Source organism: Thunnus maccoyii, chromosome 14 (assembly GCF_910596095.1).
Source record: "Thunnus maccoyii chromosome 14, fThuMac1.1, whole genome shotgun sequence".
In the NCBI taxonomy this organism is placed as follows: Eukaryota; Metazoa; Chordata; class Actinopteri; order Scombriformes; family Scombridae; genus Thunnus; species Thunnus maccoyii.
In genome coordinates this window covers 13,459,633-13,475,838 of record NC_056546.1, presented here as the reverse complement: position 1 = coordinate 13,475,838, position 16,206 = coordinate 13,459,633, and the positions used below count along the sequence as shown (strand labels likewise).

Genomic DNA, 16,206 nt, shown 5'->3' with positions numbered 1-16,206 from the left:
ACGTGCGTTTATTAGGCCCAACATTAAAATATCTTCTGCAAACAAAGTTTGCACGGAAGCTTTCATTGTAAGTTAAAAGCTAATGTCGAATCATGCATTTATACTAATTTAATTACCAAATTAAAAAAAATGTATTATTGTTTCATTTTCTCCACTGATGAGGAAAAAAAATGTTTGTACACAAGTATAAATGTAAGCTGTTTAGAAAACAATAAATCTACAAGTGACGGGAATGTTGAAATAAAGGCTGTAGGCCTACATTTCACACTACATTTGTTTTGCGCGCTATCTTTCACATGTCACATGAACATAAATAAATAAATAATGCATATTCCAACATATTTTTAAGCTCTCACCATGTTACCAAAAAAATATCACAGGTCTAAACAATAGAAAAATATGTAATAAACAATGTGAGGTGCGTTGCTGTAAACAAACATCATGTGGGCTGACTGCCTATTTGTGCCATATAGAATTTGGACTGGTGCGTAACTGTAGGCGTGATTAATATTTAATCGAAAAAAGATCACTTTAAAACGACCCCTGTGTTAAAGCCGTGAGCGAACTTGCCTGGTGGGGTGCTAATAAGATTTATTTTTTTTCCCTTTGCCAATCAATCCATTAGGAAACAATGCAGGTGAGCGTAGTGAAAAGTGTTGTCCCAATAAAGTGCATCGATGGACAGCTGGGCAGCGGCCGGCTGATTGACTTTGCCTTGACATCTGGGAGGCCCGCTGGCCCCTGGCACGCGTATAGGCTGATGTCGCCATTTACATGCAAATTTAAGGAGATCATGAGGGCCTCGCCCCGTAAATTCACACAAAAAAGAAGACGTCACCCTCAATACGGAGGAGGCTCGTCCCGTCGAGACGGGAGGTCTTCGAAGTCACCGTGTACATTTTTATTGGGAGCCACGCGTCCCGAGGAGTTTGGTTTTATATCTATGGTCAGGTCCCAAATCTTTGGGGGTTCATTCATTGTGACCACTGAATGGCAGAATGAGATATCAGGCCCCCGTGTCATCAACTGGTCATTTAGACGAGCATTCAGCCTGCTTCAATGCGGCCAAGATGCTGCACTTGTTTCCCTACTTGTCACCCATCACTTACCTCCAGCGTGCTGTTGAGAATCAGGCTTTTTTTTAAATAAAAATTTTAGGTGAGAAATTAGAAATGTGACTAAGATCCTCTAATTCTACGCTCGTGCAAAGTTTGCATGCATGCAGCCACTACATTTCCTTTATTCTGATATATGTATGTATGATATTTATTTTTGATCATTACTAACATTTTCACCTAATGATGGAGAGCGCATTTTCCACGGTGTAAGCCCACCACGCAGATGATCCCACAGAATGAGCTGAGACGGATTCAGGCTCCGCGCCTCAGTGTGTGGAGCAGCTGACTCCCTCTCTCCACGTCCAGATGGCTCCTGCACACAGATTTGCATTCATTTTCCTCTAATATCTTCTGAAATAGCGGGGCAGCTGCATTTGTTGTCAAATACGGTTTAAAACTCCCTTTCAGGACAGCATCGTTACCTACGTGACGGGTGTGGAGATCCATTTTCCCTCTCCAGTCAACAGTATCAGATCTAAGAGGATTTGTCTCAAAGTCTCCTAATTTGATAATCAGATTTAAATCGCCTTGGTGCGTGTAATCAGGGGTTAAGTTCTAATAAGCGACTTGAAACTGTGCAAAAAAAAAAAAAAAAAAAAAGCATAGTGAGTTCTGTGCAAAAAAGATATTTGCAATCTCAGTAGAACAGACAAAACATTTATACAACATGCGTCTCGGTTTGTTTCATGTAAGAGAAAAAAAAGATGAAATTTCAACAAAGAGGTCTCCTTTGAGTTCTCCTTGCTATATTTTTTTTTCTCCACAAATTGAAACTTTGATTCCTCTTAAATAATATAAAAGTAAAAAAAAAAAATCCACACCCTCATTTTGTGACTGAGCAATTTGGCAATAGATTGTGTAGAGGTGAAAGCAACAGCTTATAATTCACTTATCTTTGGCAGCAGCTATTAACCCTCAGCACCAGCTAGATAGATTGCTCAGGATATAGCACACATCTCTCTTCCTCGCACCCGCCCCTCTCTCCCTCCATCCTCTCCTCCTTTTCACCACTAATGAACCGAATTGCTTGCTTGCCCCTCTCGGACAGAGTCGGACATGTAAGGCAGTTGGCTCTTTAAAAATGATTAAGATGTTTCTGATTATTACTGATTTTACAGGATGTGCGTGAAATAAAAAAAAGAAGACACAGGAGCATGGATTTCCTGAAGTTTGTTTAATGTCACGAGACACTGTGGCTCTGATTTTTTTTTTTTTTTTTAGCCCATAGAAAGATCTGACTTTATCTTCCGTGAATGGCACAGCGATGGGATTGGTTTGTTTTGACATAGATAATATGGATGTTGAGAAACTATATCTGATTTTTTAAAAACTTTTGTTCATATTTTTATGTTTGCCGCAATAAAGGAAATAAATGATCTGCTTTGCGACACACATGCAAGCAGATACAAGACATTTTCAAAAAAAAAAAAAAATGTAAATAAAAGTTCATGTAAATGAATAGATGTATAATCAAGTCTGATTCTCTGAAACCTGTTATATTAATTACATTTTAATTACAACAAAACAACCCGCAGCGTAGAGTTAAAAAAAAAAATCACAATCAAAATATCTGTCAGTTATATTATATATAAAGACACATGATCTGCCATTATTGAAATATGATTTATGGCCTGTATTCATATAGAGATGCTTTCGATAGATGCATTACTGGTCAAACCATCTCATCAACTCCATTTGTAATAATCATAATGAAATTCAAACGAATAAATATATCAAATACTATTAATTCTAAACTTATATAATTAAACCATTCACGGAAATTGCAATCATTAGGCCGGCTAAAATTAATAAGCTCCGATAAAAAGCTGAACTCCGAGTTATTATTATGTATTATTTTTTTATTATTATTTTTTTCTTCCTCATTATGTGTGATGGTTACACCCGGATGAATTTTCCATATCATTAAAAAAATCAAACTCACCACATATAGGGCCTAAGCAAGAGGAAAAGTGGAGCGAATGAGTGTTCTCAGGCTGCTGCACTATAGGGCTGCACCCGTACAGTGGAGCGCCACTGCTCGACAGGAACAGTCAGAGCTCCATATATGGTCAAAACCACGCCCCTTCAGCGTCATATTCTGACAGCGCCTCTCCCGTGGGTTTAGAGTTTTGGCTCCCGGGAAAGATTTCAGTCCTCGGGGAAAGAGGGCTTAGTTTTGCATGTTCCCATCCATCCTGCACGACGCGAAAGGGCCCCTTATCCACCTCTCCTGTGTACTAGGAACACCTCCACTGGTGATCAGCCTTTGCCGGTGTTTGTCTTGTGGAGAAGCAGCAGCACCTTTTCAGGAGTGGGTTTTTTATTCAACAAGAAGTCCTGAAGGTTTTGGATGCGGTGCTTCAGGGATGTGGGCACTTTGAGAGCAGCATCACCCACAAACACAAACAACTGCCATCGATTTTTCTGTGAATAGCACACTAAAAAAAAAAAAAAAGAAAGAAAGAAAAACAAAGAGGAACAATAGCAACACAAAAAAATCTTGTCTATTGAACAATTCACTTTTCCAGTCTGTGGATACCGCTCTAACTAAGTACAGCACTTTGAGAATTGTTCACATCGGACGGACTGAAGAGGGAGGCAAGACCTGTGGACCGGGTTTTCCCTCGCAAGTCTGAATCGGCTGTCGCTACTTATCCCGTGAAAAAAAAACAAAAACCAACCCTGAAGGATAACACGCTTGGACGTTTATTTCCCTAATTTCGCAGGAGGCTCTTTTTCACGCAAATTGTCCTAAATGTTTGGGATTCAGGAAACTATACCGCGGGGTGGGACGACGATGAAGGAGGAACCGCTGGGTGGACTGAACTCGGTCCGCTCCTGGATGCACACAGCTGGGGTGGTGGATGCAAACACAGCCGCCCAAAGGTACGCATGCCAAAAGCATCTGATTTTTCTCACGCATTCCCTCCTCATCATATCGACCCCTCAATCCCCTGAATACTCTGTATCAATTACGGTCTCCCAATAAATGCCCCCCCTTCGGCTTTCCCTTCTTTCATTACATCAGATTACCCATTATTGTGACAAATCAAGAAATCTCCCCCGTACTCAAGCGTGCTTCTGCATCTCCAATGTTTTCCATCAGCTTCTCCATCATCTAGTATCCCCGGTGTCCGGTGCTTAACCGAGATGGTCTCTTGTTTTCTCCCCGCAGCGGTGTCGGCTTGGCACGGGCACATTATGAAAAGCAGCCCCCTTCCAACCTCAGAAAATCCAATTTTTTCCATTTCGTCCTGGCGCTGTATGACAGACAGGGTCAGCCCGTGGAGATCGAAAGGACAGCTTTTGTGGACTTTGTGGAGAAAGAAAAAGTAAGCAGTGTATTTTAGAAATACATGCACCCCTGTACATAATCAGCATCGAAATTATGTTCTGTGAAATGGCAATGGGTTACTAAGGGGAAGCCACGTGTAATATTGATTTTTGAAAAAACTCAATTCGTTGATGACAGAGAGTCGTTTTAAGAACTAAAAGCTGTTTCTCTTCTTTTTGCACAGAAACTATATAAATGCATATATATATATAAATATATTTCCCATCACAGAGACATGTGGTAATGATAAGCAGTTGTTTTGTTAATGCTGATTTTTCACAAACTGTTGTCTCCTGCAGGAACCAACCAGTGAAAAAACTAACAATGGGATACATTACAAACTACAGTTATTGTACAGCAATGGTGAGTTCAACTATTAATTATTGCTCTGCAGACACGTGCAAATATATCAAACACAAGTTGGTGTGAATGCATAAAGCTAATAATAATAATAATATAAATAAACAGCCTATGTTGTGATTTTATAAATGTAATCAGAGTCTGTAGTCTTTATATTTTTATGGCATGTTTCTAAACTTTTTTTTTTTTTTTTAATCATGGCTTTATTATTTTTTTTTAATTTAAAGCCACCAGTTCCTAAAAATTCACAAGTGCTCTTCTTTCTCTCTCCCCAGGTGTCAGAACAGAACAGGATCTTTACATACGGTTAATCGATTCCATGACGAAGCAGGTAAGCTGCTGTTACACTTGTTTCTACGCACAGTCAAACCCTGCTCACATCCATGGCTCGCTTGTGCAAAAAAAAAAAAAACCTTAACATGCCGTGCAAATTGTCACCCCTGAGATATGCACTAAAAAAAAAAAAGAAAAGAAAAAAAAATCTGCTCGCAAAATGAAGTTGTGGCACCAAATAAAATCATATTACCGATGTAACAAGAAGAGACAGCTTCCATCTTGACTGTTTACGTTTGGCCATATCATATTGCAAGACTCTAAAGTCAATTTTACTCTGCCAGAGTTGAGCTTTTTTGCAGGCACAGTTTGTCCAACATTAAAATTTAAACACGACGTCTGCTCCATATGATCTGATTTGACTTTTCTTGCAAAGAGTCAGAGGTGAAACCCATTTTAAAAAAAAAAAATGCATCAAGTATTATATTAATAAACATAAATATTAAGATTTTTGCTGAGGTGCGGATCACTCATCTTCCTCATACACATTTTGAGTGACTTTTAACCTATGGAGCCCAGGCGCGCAATTATTATTATTAAATCCTTACGCACGTTTTATCCAAACGCACAGGTTTGTAAACTTAATTATAATTAGGGAAATAAAACCAGGCAGCGTTATTTCAGCTCTCCATCTCATGTTTTGTTATTAAACGGAGGATTTAGGTGGAGCCTTCTGAATAGAGCCGTGAAGCTGGGCCACTGGTCACAGACAACATTCCTGTGCGAATGATCCGAGTCAATGACGCAGAACAAGCAATTTATGGATTTCTGTTTCTACAGCTGCAAATAGCGACATAAATCAAACCAATATAGATAATCGCCGGCTTCCCAGGAAAAAAAAAAAAAGAAAGAGAAGGAGAAGAAAAAAAAATACACCAGGTCAAGTAGGACAGCTTTTAAAAAGCGAGAGAGTGATGCGACCTGGTTCAGATATGTCACTTTTTCAAAGTCACAGTCTCATATTGGCCTGAAGCGTGCCAGAAAAAAAAAATTCAATTTACTGATGGCAGCAAAACAGAAATAAATATCATTTTTGATGGTTTAATTGTATTTTGTTGTTGTTATTTTCTTTTAAAAAAAATATTTTGTCAATAATGTTGTGCTTTGCTTGCGTTTGCACTTGGTGCCGGTTCAGTATGAGGGAGTAAAGTGTCTATCCTTAGAAATGGAAGAAGGAGGGAGGGATCGAGGGAGGGAGAGAAGAGCGGCAGAACTGATAGCTCCACGCCATCTGTTTCAGCCAATGCTCAAAAATTACCCAACCGTACCGCCAGACACCGCTTTTTATCCACAGAAAGATCATTGTTAGCGGCTCAAAATAAACAACAGATTGCCCATTAACACTTTCCCCCAAATATCCCCAGATTATAAGCATATTGATGACACTTCTATTGGATCTCTCCTTATGAAAATCTCTTTCTGTGTCTGTCTGTCTGAGCCCCAGGATATTATCTAGATTAATACAAAAAAATACAATTCATTATTGTTATTATATTATCATTACCAGTAATTTTTTCATTATATTTTTTCATTATAACTGCCACTAAAAATATTGTTGTAATTATTATTAGTAGTAGTTATTTTTGTAATTGTTTATTTGTGTAGATGTCATTGATATTGATATTAATTAATATAATTTATAACACTGGGGGGGTTGCTGTAATTATTTTGACCATGTTTATTGCCTAACCTTTGCCCTCCTCTAATATATTCTGTTGTCCATATAACATCATGTGTATTCATGCCCTGATTTATTTTATTAAGTGCAAAAGTGGCAGACATGTCAATGTAATTATTTGTGAATTTGTGAGAATGATGTGTGTTTTAGGGATGGATGACTGTGTTCTCACTTTATTTCCATCTCATTTCCTTTCAAAGGCCATAGTTTATGAGGGCCAAGACAAGAATCCAGAAATGTGCAGAGTTCTTCTTACTCATGAAATTATGTGCAGGTAAGCATTGTTATTATTATCATTATTATTATTTTGCACTGTCCATTTTGCAGATCTAGGCAAAAAGTAATTCCCTCCCCTCAATAAGTTTTGACACACATGATGTGATGCAGCAATCCAGACTGTCCTGTGGTCGTTCAGCAACCACAGAGAGCTGCTGTCATTCCTAACTTTGATATGGTGTGATTCAACTTTGATATGAGTATGACAGTAAAAATGCACTGACAGTCTTTTTCAGTGAAGGGAAAGTGAATGTATAATAAACACTCATTGACACAGTGCATAAGTTATGTTTTTTTAATTCTCAATTTTATTTATTTTTACATTCTAAGAATCCTATATAAGCCTGCCAGAGACAATGTGTTTTCTGTTAAGTTATGCATACACACTGCATGCCATGCATCGTTTTTTTTTTTTTTTTTTCTCCTTTTGAGTCAGTTCTCAGTTGATCCCACCTGTCAACAATGATCAGCGAGCCTTTTAGCGTCATTTAACCACATAAATCTCCACTTCTCATATTCCGCTGCTATTCAGCGGTGTCATTGATACTAAAAGGAAAAACGCCTTTTGTTGTTATTGTTGAGCTCAGCATGAGCTTTGTGAACATTGAATTCGGATACTGTCGGTTAACCTCTCCTTTGTTACATCGGGGCATTGTTCAAGTTACTGGTTGAGAGCAAGTGCAGCATGAGAGCTGAGAATGATTTGTCTTTTTCCATGCATAAACTCATCACTCACGCTCAATTTATACATGCATCCATCACTTATTTGTGACACGTTGAATATGCTCGTGCTCTAGAGGTAATATTTTTTTTGTTATGAGGAAGTGTGTTTTGCAGCTGAATAAAGAACTACTTTAACTGCTGCCTATTATCAGATAAGAAGATATTTATATAATAGGAACAGTTATAATAATCCTTTAATAGCTTATCTTATTATATCTTTTTTTAGTCCTGTAATACACTGCTTTTTGAATTATGTTTTCTGCTCATACCTTGCAGTGCCTTAGCTATAAAATACATCTCTATTACTGCTGCTGGAAAGTCATGTAAATCAGACATATTTAAATAGTGTGTGGTTGACTGACAGTAGCTTTGCACAAAATCTTTGTTTTTCTTTCTGCACCATATGGCATAAATCAATCTCATTCACATATGTTTATATGTTTTCATTTCAAATGGAAGCTGGGATGATGTATTTGTTTATTTTTGCACTTTTGATTCAAGTCCCAATCAAAGAACTGAAAGGCAGCTAGCTATAGGCTTAGGGAGAAGATGGTTGAAACATGTGGTGGAAGATAGATTAGTGCTTTTGAGGCCATAATTGATAAATGCCCCGCAGAAATATTGGTTGAGGGTGGCACCTTGCATCTCCCTCAGAAATAGCAGCTTGGCAATTAGAGGTAAACAAAAGCTGAAGCTGTGAAAAGTGACTCCCCTGCCTCCTGGCCCAATCCCCACTCCCCTCCCCTCCAACACTAAGCCAAACAACACAACATGTTGTTTTCACCATTTTTATCAGCCATCAGCATCAATTGAATGGATAGATTGAGTGAAGGAAATGTCATGGTATTTTTTTTTTCTCCACAATATCAGAACCAGTTCAAGGCACTCAATAAATGTATGTGGTTTTGTGTGCATTATTTATTTATTTTTATTTATTTAGCAAAGTATTGCTTGCTCTGATACATACCGTCTATGTTCCTACAGCCGATGCTGTGACAAGAAAAGCTGTGGAAACAGGAACGAGACTCCATCAGACCCTGTGATCATTGACAGGTAGGCTTGCTCTGCGTGCGGCTTTTTTTTCCTGTGTTTTGTGAACGAGGGGGGAAATGAGTAAGTGAATGAGTGTGTGTCTGAGTGACTAAATGGATGAGTGACTGAGTGGATGAGCAGGCGCATGGATGAGATAGTGAACAAATGAGTTCCCTCCCGGTGTGCCAGACAGCCCAGTTGGGCTGACTTGCATCTTAGAGCTCACAGTGTGGGAACTGTGGGTGATTCTGTGTGAGTGGCTGAGGGGCGTCTTTCCCAGGTACCTGTGCACTGAGGGGCGGTCACCACCTGGATAGGGTTTGTTCAATCACAGGTGGTTCAATCACTAGAGGATCATGCTGGGAATACACCTAATTAGCTTAGGCAACTTCATATTTATTTGGCTGGCTTCCCCTCTTTGTTTACGACGGTGATGCTTACACTGTCAATAGTTGTTTTTCATTGACTGTTTCCTTCTCTCAAGTTAGCTGTGAGCTAGATGCCATTAAAGTTTTGTTTTAGAAGGGATAAACATTTTATGTCGGCTGTTTTGTTCTACACCTTCAGGGAGGTTACATCTGCCACATTTATATTACCTTCTTCACTTTCTAAAGAGGGAGAATAAATGGTCTTCTTTCAGGCATTGACATTTTTCTCACACACGGGGAAATATACGTCCTGGTCAATCTGAATATGTTTAGGTAGTTGTGTGTGTGTGTGTGTGTGTATGTGTGTGTGCACATGTGTGTGTATGGTGGATATAAGGGTGAGGTAGGGGGTGTAGTATGAGCGTCAATCTCAATGTAACTCTCACCACGTAGTAGGGAGAGACAGCAATGCTAATGTTTGACTAGCCGGAATCACTGTTTGCTTAGTGGAGAATGCCTGGTATCTGACAGAGGGGACAACTCTCTTATTAGTAATCAAATAGGGCTGAGCAGTTGTTGCTGCCACTCCACTCCAGCGGCTTCTCATGCATCAGGAAGTAGGAGCTGGCTGCCCTGGGAGCCTGGATGGATTACCAGAGCTACTGCTGTCTGAACTCAAACTCACACAGACACACACGTAGATAAACGCGAATGCACACACAGACGAGGACACAAACACGCAGACAGACAGACACCTACACGCACACACGCATGTACGTCCTCATACGCACACACGCTGCCTGTATGTTGTTTATGCTGTTGCTCATGTTTGGATGAATGTTTATATTCTTTTTGACAGTCACAGTGTACCATACACAAGAAAAGTACTGATGTGTTAAGGACAATGTAAGGATTGAGCTTTTTTTTTCCTGTATCTGGCACCGAGTGGATTGCTTAATTTATTTGTCAGGTGCGTTTGTTAGTGTAGGGATGATAGTGCAAACATTAACATATAACTTGAGACGTCTACTTTGCCTAATTTCCGCTGCTTTCATGTTTGCTTTGTGTCGCTTTGCTGCCTTTTACTGCTTAGAGTTTCGCACACCATTGTTCTTCAATCTGCGGGACAAAACATGTAACATAAGTACAATAAGCAAAATGAATGCATGGAGAATTAAAGTCAAGAAGAGGGGTGGGAAAAAAAAAGAACAGGGAAAAAAGAAGCGGATGGATATTGTAAGCTCAACTGGCTCAGGGAGGGCTCGGATTTTCATTGTGACGAGTCTGAATAGGAGTAGAGTATCCCTTTCCTTGCACAATGAGCGGCTCTGTTGAAACACAAAAGCATATGTTCCTCATTAGACCCTCCCATTGTCTCCATGTCGTAACTATGAGCCCGTCAGCTCACCCTAACAGACCCACACAGGTTCCCAGTGACTGAGGGAGGCTTGCAGAGAGGGGTGCTTGTGAAAGGTTGCAGGGTTTAGCAAGAGTTACGGACATGGCCAGAGCACAGAGCGAGTTTGCTACGTCAGATTATTTACTGCAATTACTTGACTATTCCCGCTGTACATATGGGTAAGCTTTTAGTTAAAGCTTCCATGTTTTACAGCCATTTCTTTTACATCTGTCATTTTCTCATGCACATCATTACAGGCACCTGTGCTGCGGTCGCTGCTGGCAGAAACTGATTATTTCCAATTGAGTAGAACATAGTTGAGTGACATAAACCTAGAGGAGAGGTTTGATTGTTGTATCAGGCATGTCTCATCTGTCTACAATTACAGTATGAAAACCAGCTAGCACTGCCACATTTCCTAGAGAAACAGTAGCATGGCCGAACCTTAAGAAACAGATTCGGAATGAATCATTGATGGCGTTCATTCGCTGTAACATTTTCCCAGATGGTAAGAGGGGAAAGCGCACACAGCTAGCTGGCATCTAGCAAGACATTAACTGGCGTTCCCATGGATCTGGCATATCCAGTGGAGTTTGGGAAACTTATCATTCCAAATGTGTCCTATTTTCCTGCGGTCAAGCCAGACATCTGTTTACCCTATTTTCTCTCAGAGTTTTGATACAGATTTTCACTCAGATTTTTGAAGAGGAAGGATTCTCTTTTAAAAAAAAAAAAAAAGTTAGTTAGATATAGGCCCAACAGCTGCCACATAGTTTCAGCACTGCTTGGTCTTTAAATATTTCAACACTTACATTTGATGCCCTTGCATTATTCATAGTCATTTTTGGATGAAGAAAGGTCCTATTTTTGTTGCATTTGGGTGGGTTTATATGTGTTGTGACTCAAATTTCAATATCTTTCAGGAAAGTCAGTACATATTATGCTCGGCAAAATGAAAAAGTCTATTGTCTTTGAGTAGCGTGAGTGTACTTTTTTTTTTTTTTATCTCCACATCAAATCAGAAAATAAAAATCTCAAACACAGTCAGTGCTTACATAAAATAAAAGAAACAGTCATTTTATGTAGTGAGTAATTGTGGCACTGTTGCTGTGACCGCAGCACTTTGCAGTTTGGTATAATTATCTCTTCCCCTTATAAATCCAGCAGTGCTACAGATGTCACATTTATAAGTTAATGGTGCCTTAAAGTAAGTGGGGGTGTAGGTTTATTCAGTCAGTAATTTGAGTCTTTAGAATTATAGTGATGAGGTACCCAATATCTGATTAGATGGTTTACCCATTTACAGTGCATGTAGTGTATAGCCAAACATAACTCAATTTGCGATGACTCTCCTGGTCTGGTATCTGTCTTCACTCTCTTGCATATTGACTTTGTCTTCTCTTGTGTGAAAGATTAGATACATTGTTCAGGCTTACACATGGATTTTGTAATAAGATGGCACATGTTGTTGAAAGAGGAGAGAAAATGACTCATTCTGTGTGTCAGGGTTCAAAGGTCGCATCTTACTGTGAGAAGCTGCAGAAATTTATGTAAGTCGACTAGACAGAGACGAGAAGTGTGCTATCAGTGTGTATTCTAGTCGTATATGAATTTTGAATTTGATGTATGTTCATACAGCTTAACATCCTGTGTCAATTTACGCTGCCATTCACAAACGGATTCTGGACCAGATCTAAACATGTCAGCTTCATTTATTCCAGTGGCTACGGCACTCCCTTTCACTTCCTGTCACAAAGGTCAAAGAGCAATGACCTTTGGAGTGCAGCCCAGCCACTGAATAATTCATGACATTGACTTGTTTTTCCCCTTATTTTTCCCCTTGTCTCTTTTTTTGGTCAGCACACATGGTTGTGCTGTGGGAGGCTTTTATTCATTTAGCTCATTTATAAAGGCCTCACCGCACCTGTTCGTGTGTTAATGCAATTAAATTTTGGCCTAATGTAAATTTTGCTTAGCTTTCTGTTATGTCCCTCATTAGTGAGCCTGTATTTTCTAAATGACTTTGCGTTATCGTTCATTTGTGGAACACCTACGAGGTCATTTCCCAGAGTGCACTTGACTTGTTGTCAAGTTGTTTACCAGAAACAAAAGACCACAGCCTTAGAACGTCTCACATGTTGTTCCCTCGGCCTTCTAAGAAACAAATCGGAAAATTTGCGTGCTCCCATCTGGTTTTTGCAAAACTGTGATTACCTCCAAAAGCTGAACAAATGCCAGTATTTATAAGGTCAGCCCTTTATGTGGAAATGTGATGTAAATGAGAATCAGCGAAAGGGGACATTAAACAAAATTAAATTCATTGTCTCCTTTAATGTCATTTACATTTTTGGCTAAGCCCTGGACTGTCAAAGAGGATTTCTAAAACCATTTTAATTGCACATCAGCATTGGAAAAGAGGGTGTGTTTTCACTGAGCGTCTGTCTTGATAACCTGCAAAGAGAAGTCTGTTTATGAAGTACCTAAATGACATTTTTTCACTGCATCTGCAAAAGGGGCAATTAAGATGGCACTCAGTAGGTAGTGTTAATCTAGTATTGTGCTCCCACCATCCATAATGAAAATCACACCGTGAAAGGGTCACTGTTGTTGTGATTGAGAGTTGATTGCTGCAGGTGTTCCTTCTGGATATTTTGCTTTATACCAGTGAGCTGTGGGACCTGTACCGCAATGTTTTTTTGTGAGTCATTAAAGCTGTTAACTTGTGTGGGAAATGCTCTCTTTCTATATTTACACACATGCACACAAACACCTGCACACACCTTTTTATTTGTGGCTTAACAATATATCCATCTCAGCGCTTTATTTATGGCAGTGTTTGGTGTAATTCATGTGGCAGATGTGGGTTTTTGACGCCCGTTGAGAAATGGAAGAATAAACTGGCCAGCGCTGCCTAAGTCGACGTGATGTTTGAGTGAAGCCTGTCTCCTCTCGAGCCAGAGTAGGAAGAGCAGGAAGTGTTGAGAGCGAAAGCTGTACTTGGCAGCTCTCTTTTGGCTTGCACTTGCCGAAAAATGAAACCCAGACCCTCTCTGCAGCCCCAGAGCCAGAACCTCCTTCCCAGTGCTCCAACATCCAGGATTGGGTAATACTGTTCACTAAGCAAAACATTACCTCAAATTATTCTCGCCCTGTTTTCTATTCCCTCCTCCCTCATGTCGGTTTTATCGCAGTTTGTAAATGTCAAGACACGTACAAAGACGCACAGTATAAATGATATTTTCCAAATTATGCTCACATGTTTGGGTTCACATGAGTGGCGGCTGAACGTAACGTGGTGCCTGACGTTCCCAAGGGAGACCCACCTCACTAGGGTAGGATTCCCCAGTGGCATCAGCTAATGGCAAGACTTGACAACAGCAGAGAAGCTGGGGGTGTTGTGTTTTACTAGCGCTGAGCAGGGGTGATGACTTTAACATGTGTGCAGAGAAAGACGGAGATGTTTGTGTGGTGTGTGTGTGTGTGTGTGTGTGTGTGTGTGTGTGTGTGTGTGTACGTGTGTTTTGTATGTGTGTGTGTGTGTCTGTGCGTGCACACGCTTGCATGCATGTGTGTGTTTGTGAACTTGTGTGTGTGTGTGTGTGTGTGTGTGTGTGTGTGCTGTGCTAAAGAGAGAGGTGTGCGGTACGAAAGAGTGGCGCGGGCCAACAGAGCGACGGATTCGGCTCCAGCTTGACGGCAGTGAAAGACGAAACATGGTTCCACATGTGTTGAGAAAGAGCAGTCCATCTGTCCATGGAGACAACCCCTCCCCCCTTCACCACCCCCTACTCTTTCCCTCTTTCCTTCTCTTCCTCTCCTTCTCTTGCTCTCTCTCCCTCTCCTCTCCCCCCACTCTTTACTCCCCTGGTTCACTGCTGACAGAAACAAGGCCAGAGCTGGGGTGATGGGATGAATGCTGGGCCAAGAGCAACACTGGACCTTGTATACACACAAAGATACACACACACACACACACACACACACACACACACACATGCTGAGGAGAAATAAGAAAAGGTTATCAAAGATTTTTGTTTTATGTTGTTAAAGTTTACGGTCTTCAGTTGCATTCACTGAGCGCGGTGTTAATGTGATTTAAACCCGGTTGTGGAGCAATGGAAGTGATTTATTTTGATATTATGAAAGAAAACAATCTATTAAGATTTATTCATTTTTCCCTGACACACAGCTGCAATAAGCCGCCATGGTGAAAATGTTACATTATTGAAATTAAATCTGAAGTAAATAAAACATGCCACTCTTTTTCAAATATTTAGCGGCTCTCCTTTATAATTAAACTTTGTAGCTGTTTTGAAGATGTTGTTTGGTTTCTTAAAGCATTAATGACGCAAGAGCTTTGTCAAACAGCTCCTGATTCTGTGAATCACATATAGGTCACTCAGACCGGTGTTTTTTTTAGCCATTTTTTCTTTTGAAAAAGAGTCTCCTTTCTTTCTTTTGGCATGTTCTCACTCCCATTCAATCCTTATTAGGTTTCCCCTAATTGTCAAACAAACTGTTGGGTCAACCTCAGTCGTATCTGGCCGTAAAACAGCACATTAGGCCCTGGTGAGGGATATATGTGGTATTTCATCGGAGACGGAGTAATGCTGGGGTTTTATGGTTAAGTACCAGTTCACGCCCACGCCATTTGTTTCGCATTAGAGTGGAGGTTTTGTAAATCAGATCAATATGTTCGCTGAGATGTGATTCCTTGTCGGGATCTCCCGAGTCGTTCTTTCCTCAAGTATTTTTCTTAGGGGACTGGTTGTCGATGCACACTCCCCCACTTCCCTCCCTCCCCTCCTATCCTTCCCCTTTTTCCCTGCCTCTGTCAGTCCCTCTCTCCATCTCCACCTCAATCTATTTCCATTTTCTGAATGTAGCAATTTGTAGTGTGACACGGGCAAGATTAGGATGGGAAGCAGTCTGAAGATTTCATCGGACATGGTCCTGCTCCCGCTGGTGTGAGGTCACAGGACAAAAATGGGGGAATTCAGGGATAGGGTCATCAGTTACCTCGGGGAAACGAGCTGGTCTGCTGGCTGCTCTGTTGGCCCCAGGGGTGCCTGGGATGTATCGGAGGAGAAGCCCCAGAGAAAGAGCCCTGAACCAGTGTCATTTATTAAAAGTGACAAGTTATTTCTAACTATAGCTCTGTTTTTATTGTTTTACAATGCTGTCATTTGGAACAGTGCCCCTCTGTTCAGGAGTCACAAACACGTGATGAATGAACGGGGTGACCTGCTTTTTTAACATATACACATGTTGGATGCACTTTGGCGACATATGTATACTGTTAAAATATATTATGTATTTTGTTGTGGTGCTTAAATCAAACAAATGTGCTGGTTTAATAAAGGTCGACCGTATGATAAGTGCAATAAAAATATTTCACCATTCACCAGTTTTCTCCAGTACATTTGTTCAGTAAATTAATAACAGCTTACAGTATGAATCTCAGGCTGACCTTCGCATAATCAGTACCAGAAGTTCCACAGAACATGACCACACTATGGTGTATGTGTGCACAGAGAGCAGAGATCAGTGTCTATTTTAGTATTTGAGTTGTTTGGACTTTCTTT

General features: G+C 40.3%; 1 protein-coding gene across 7 annotated transcripts in view; it reads left to right on the top strand.

Annotated features, from left to right (window-relative positions):
* LOC121911964 (transcription factor COE3) overlaps positions 1-16,206 on the top strand; it is an 80,041-nt gene that overhangs the window by 7,361 nt on the left and 56,474 nt on the right. For 6 of the 7 annotated variants that reach the window (XM_042433952.1, XM_042433949.1, XM_042433951.1 and 3 more), the window contains exons 1-6: positions 2,704-4,004; positions 4,294-4,450; positions 4,752-4,815; positions 5,088-5,143; positions 7,024-7,097; positions 8,807-8,875. In XM_042433952.1, the coding sequence (XP_042289886.1) occupies positions 3,874-4,004; positions 4,294-4,450; positions 4,752-4,815; positions 5,088-5,143; positions 7,024-7,097; positions 8,807-8,875 (551 nt within the window). In that variant the 5' untranslated portion in view covers positions 2,704-3,873. Of the gene's footprint in view, positions 1-2,703; positions 4,005-4,293; positions 4,451-4,751; positions 4,816-5,087; positions 5,144-7,023; positions 7,098-8,806; positions 8,876-16,206 lie in introns of those variants that run through there. The other variant, XM_042433947.1, reaches the window with a different exon arrangement.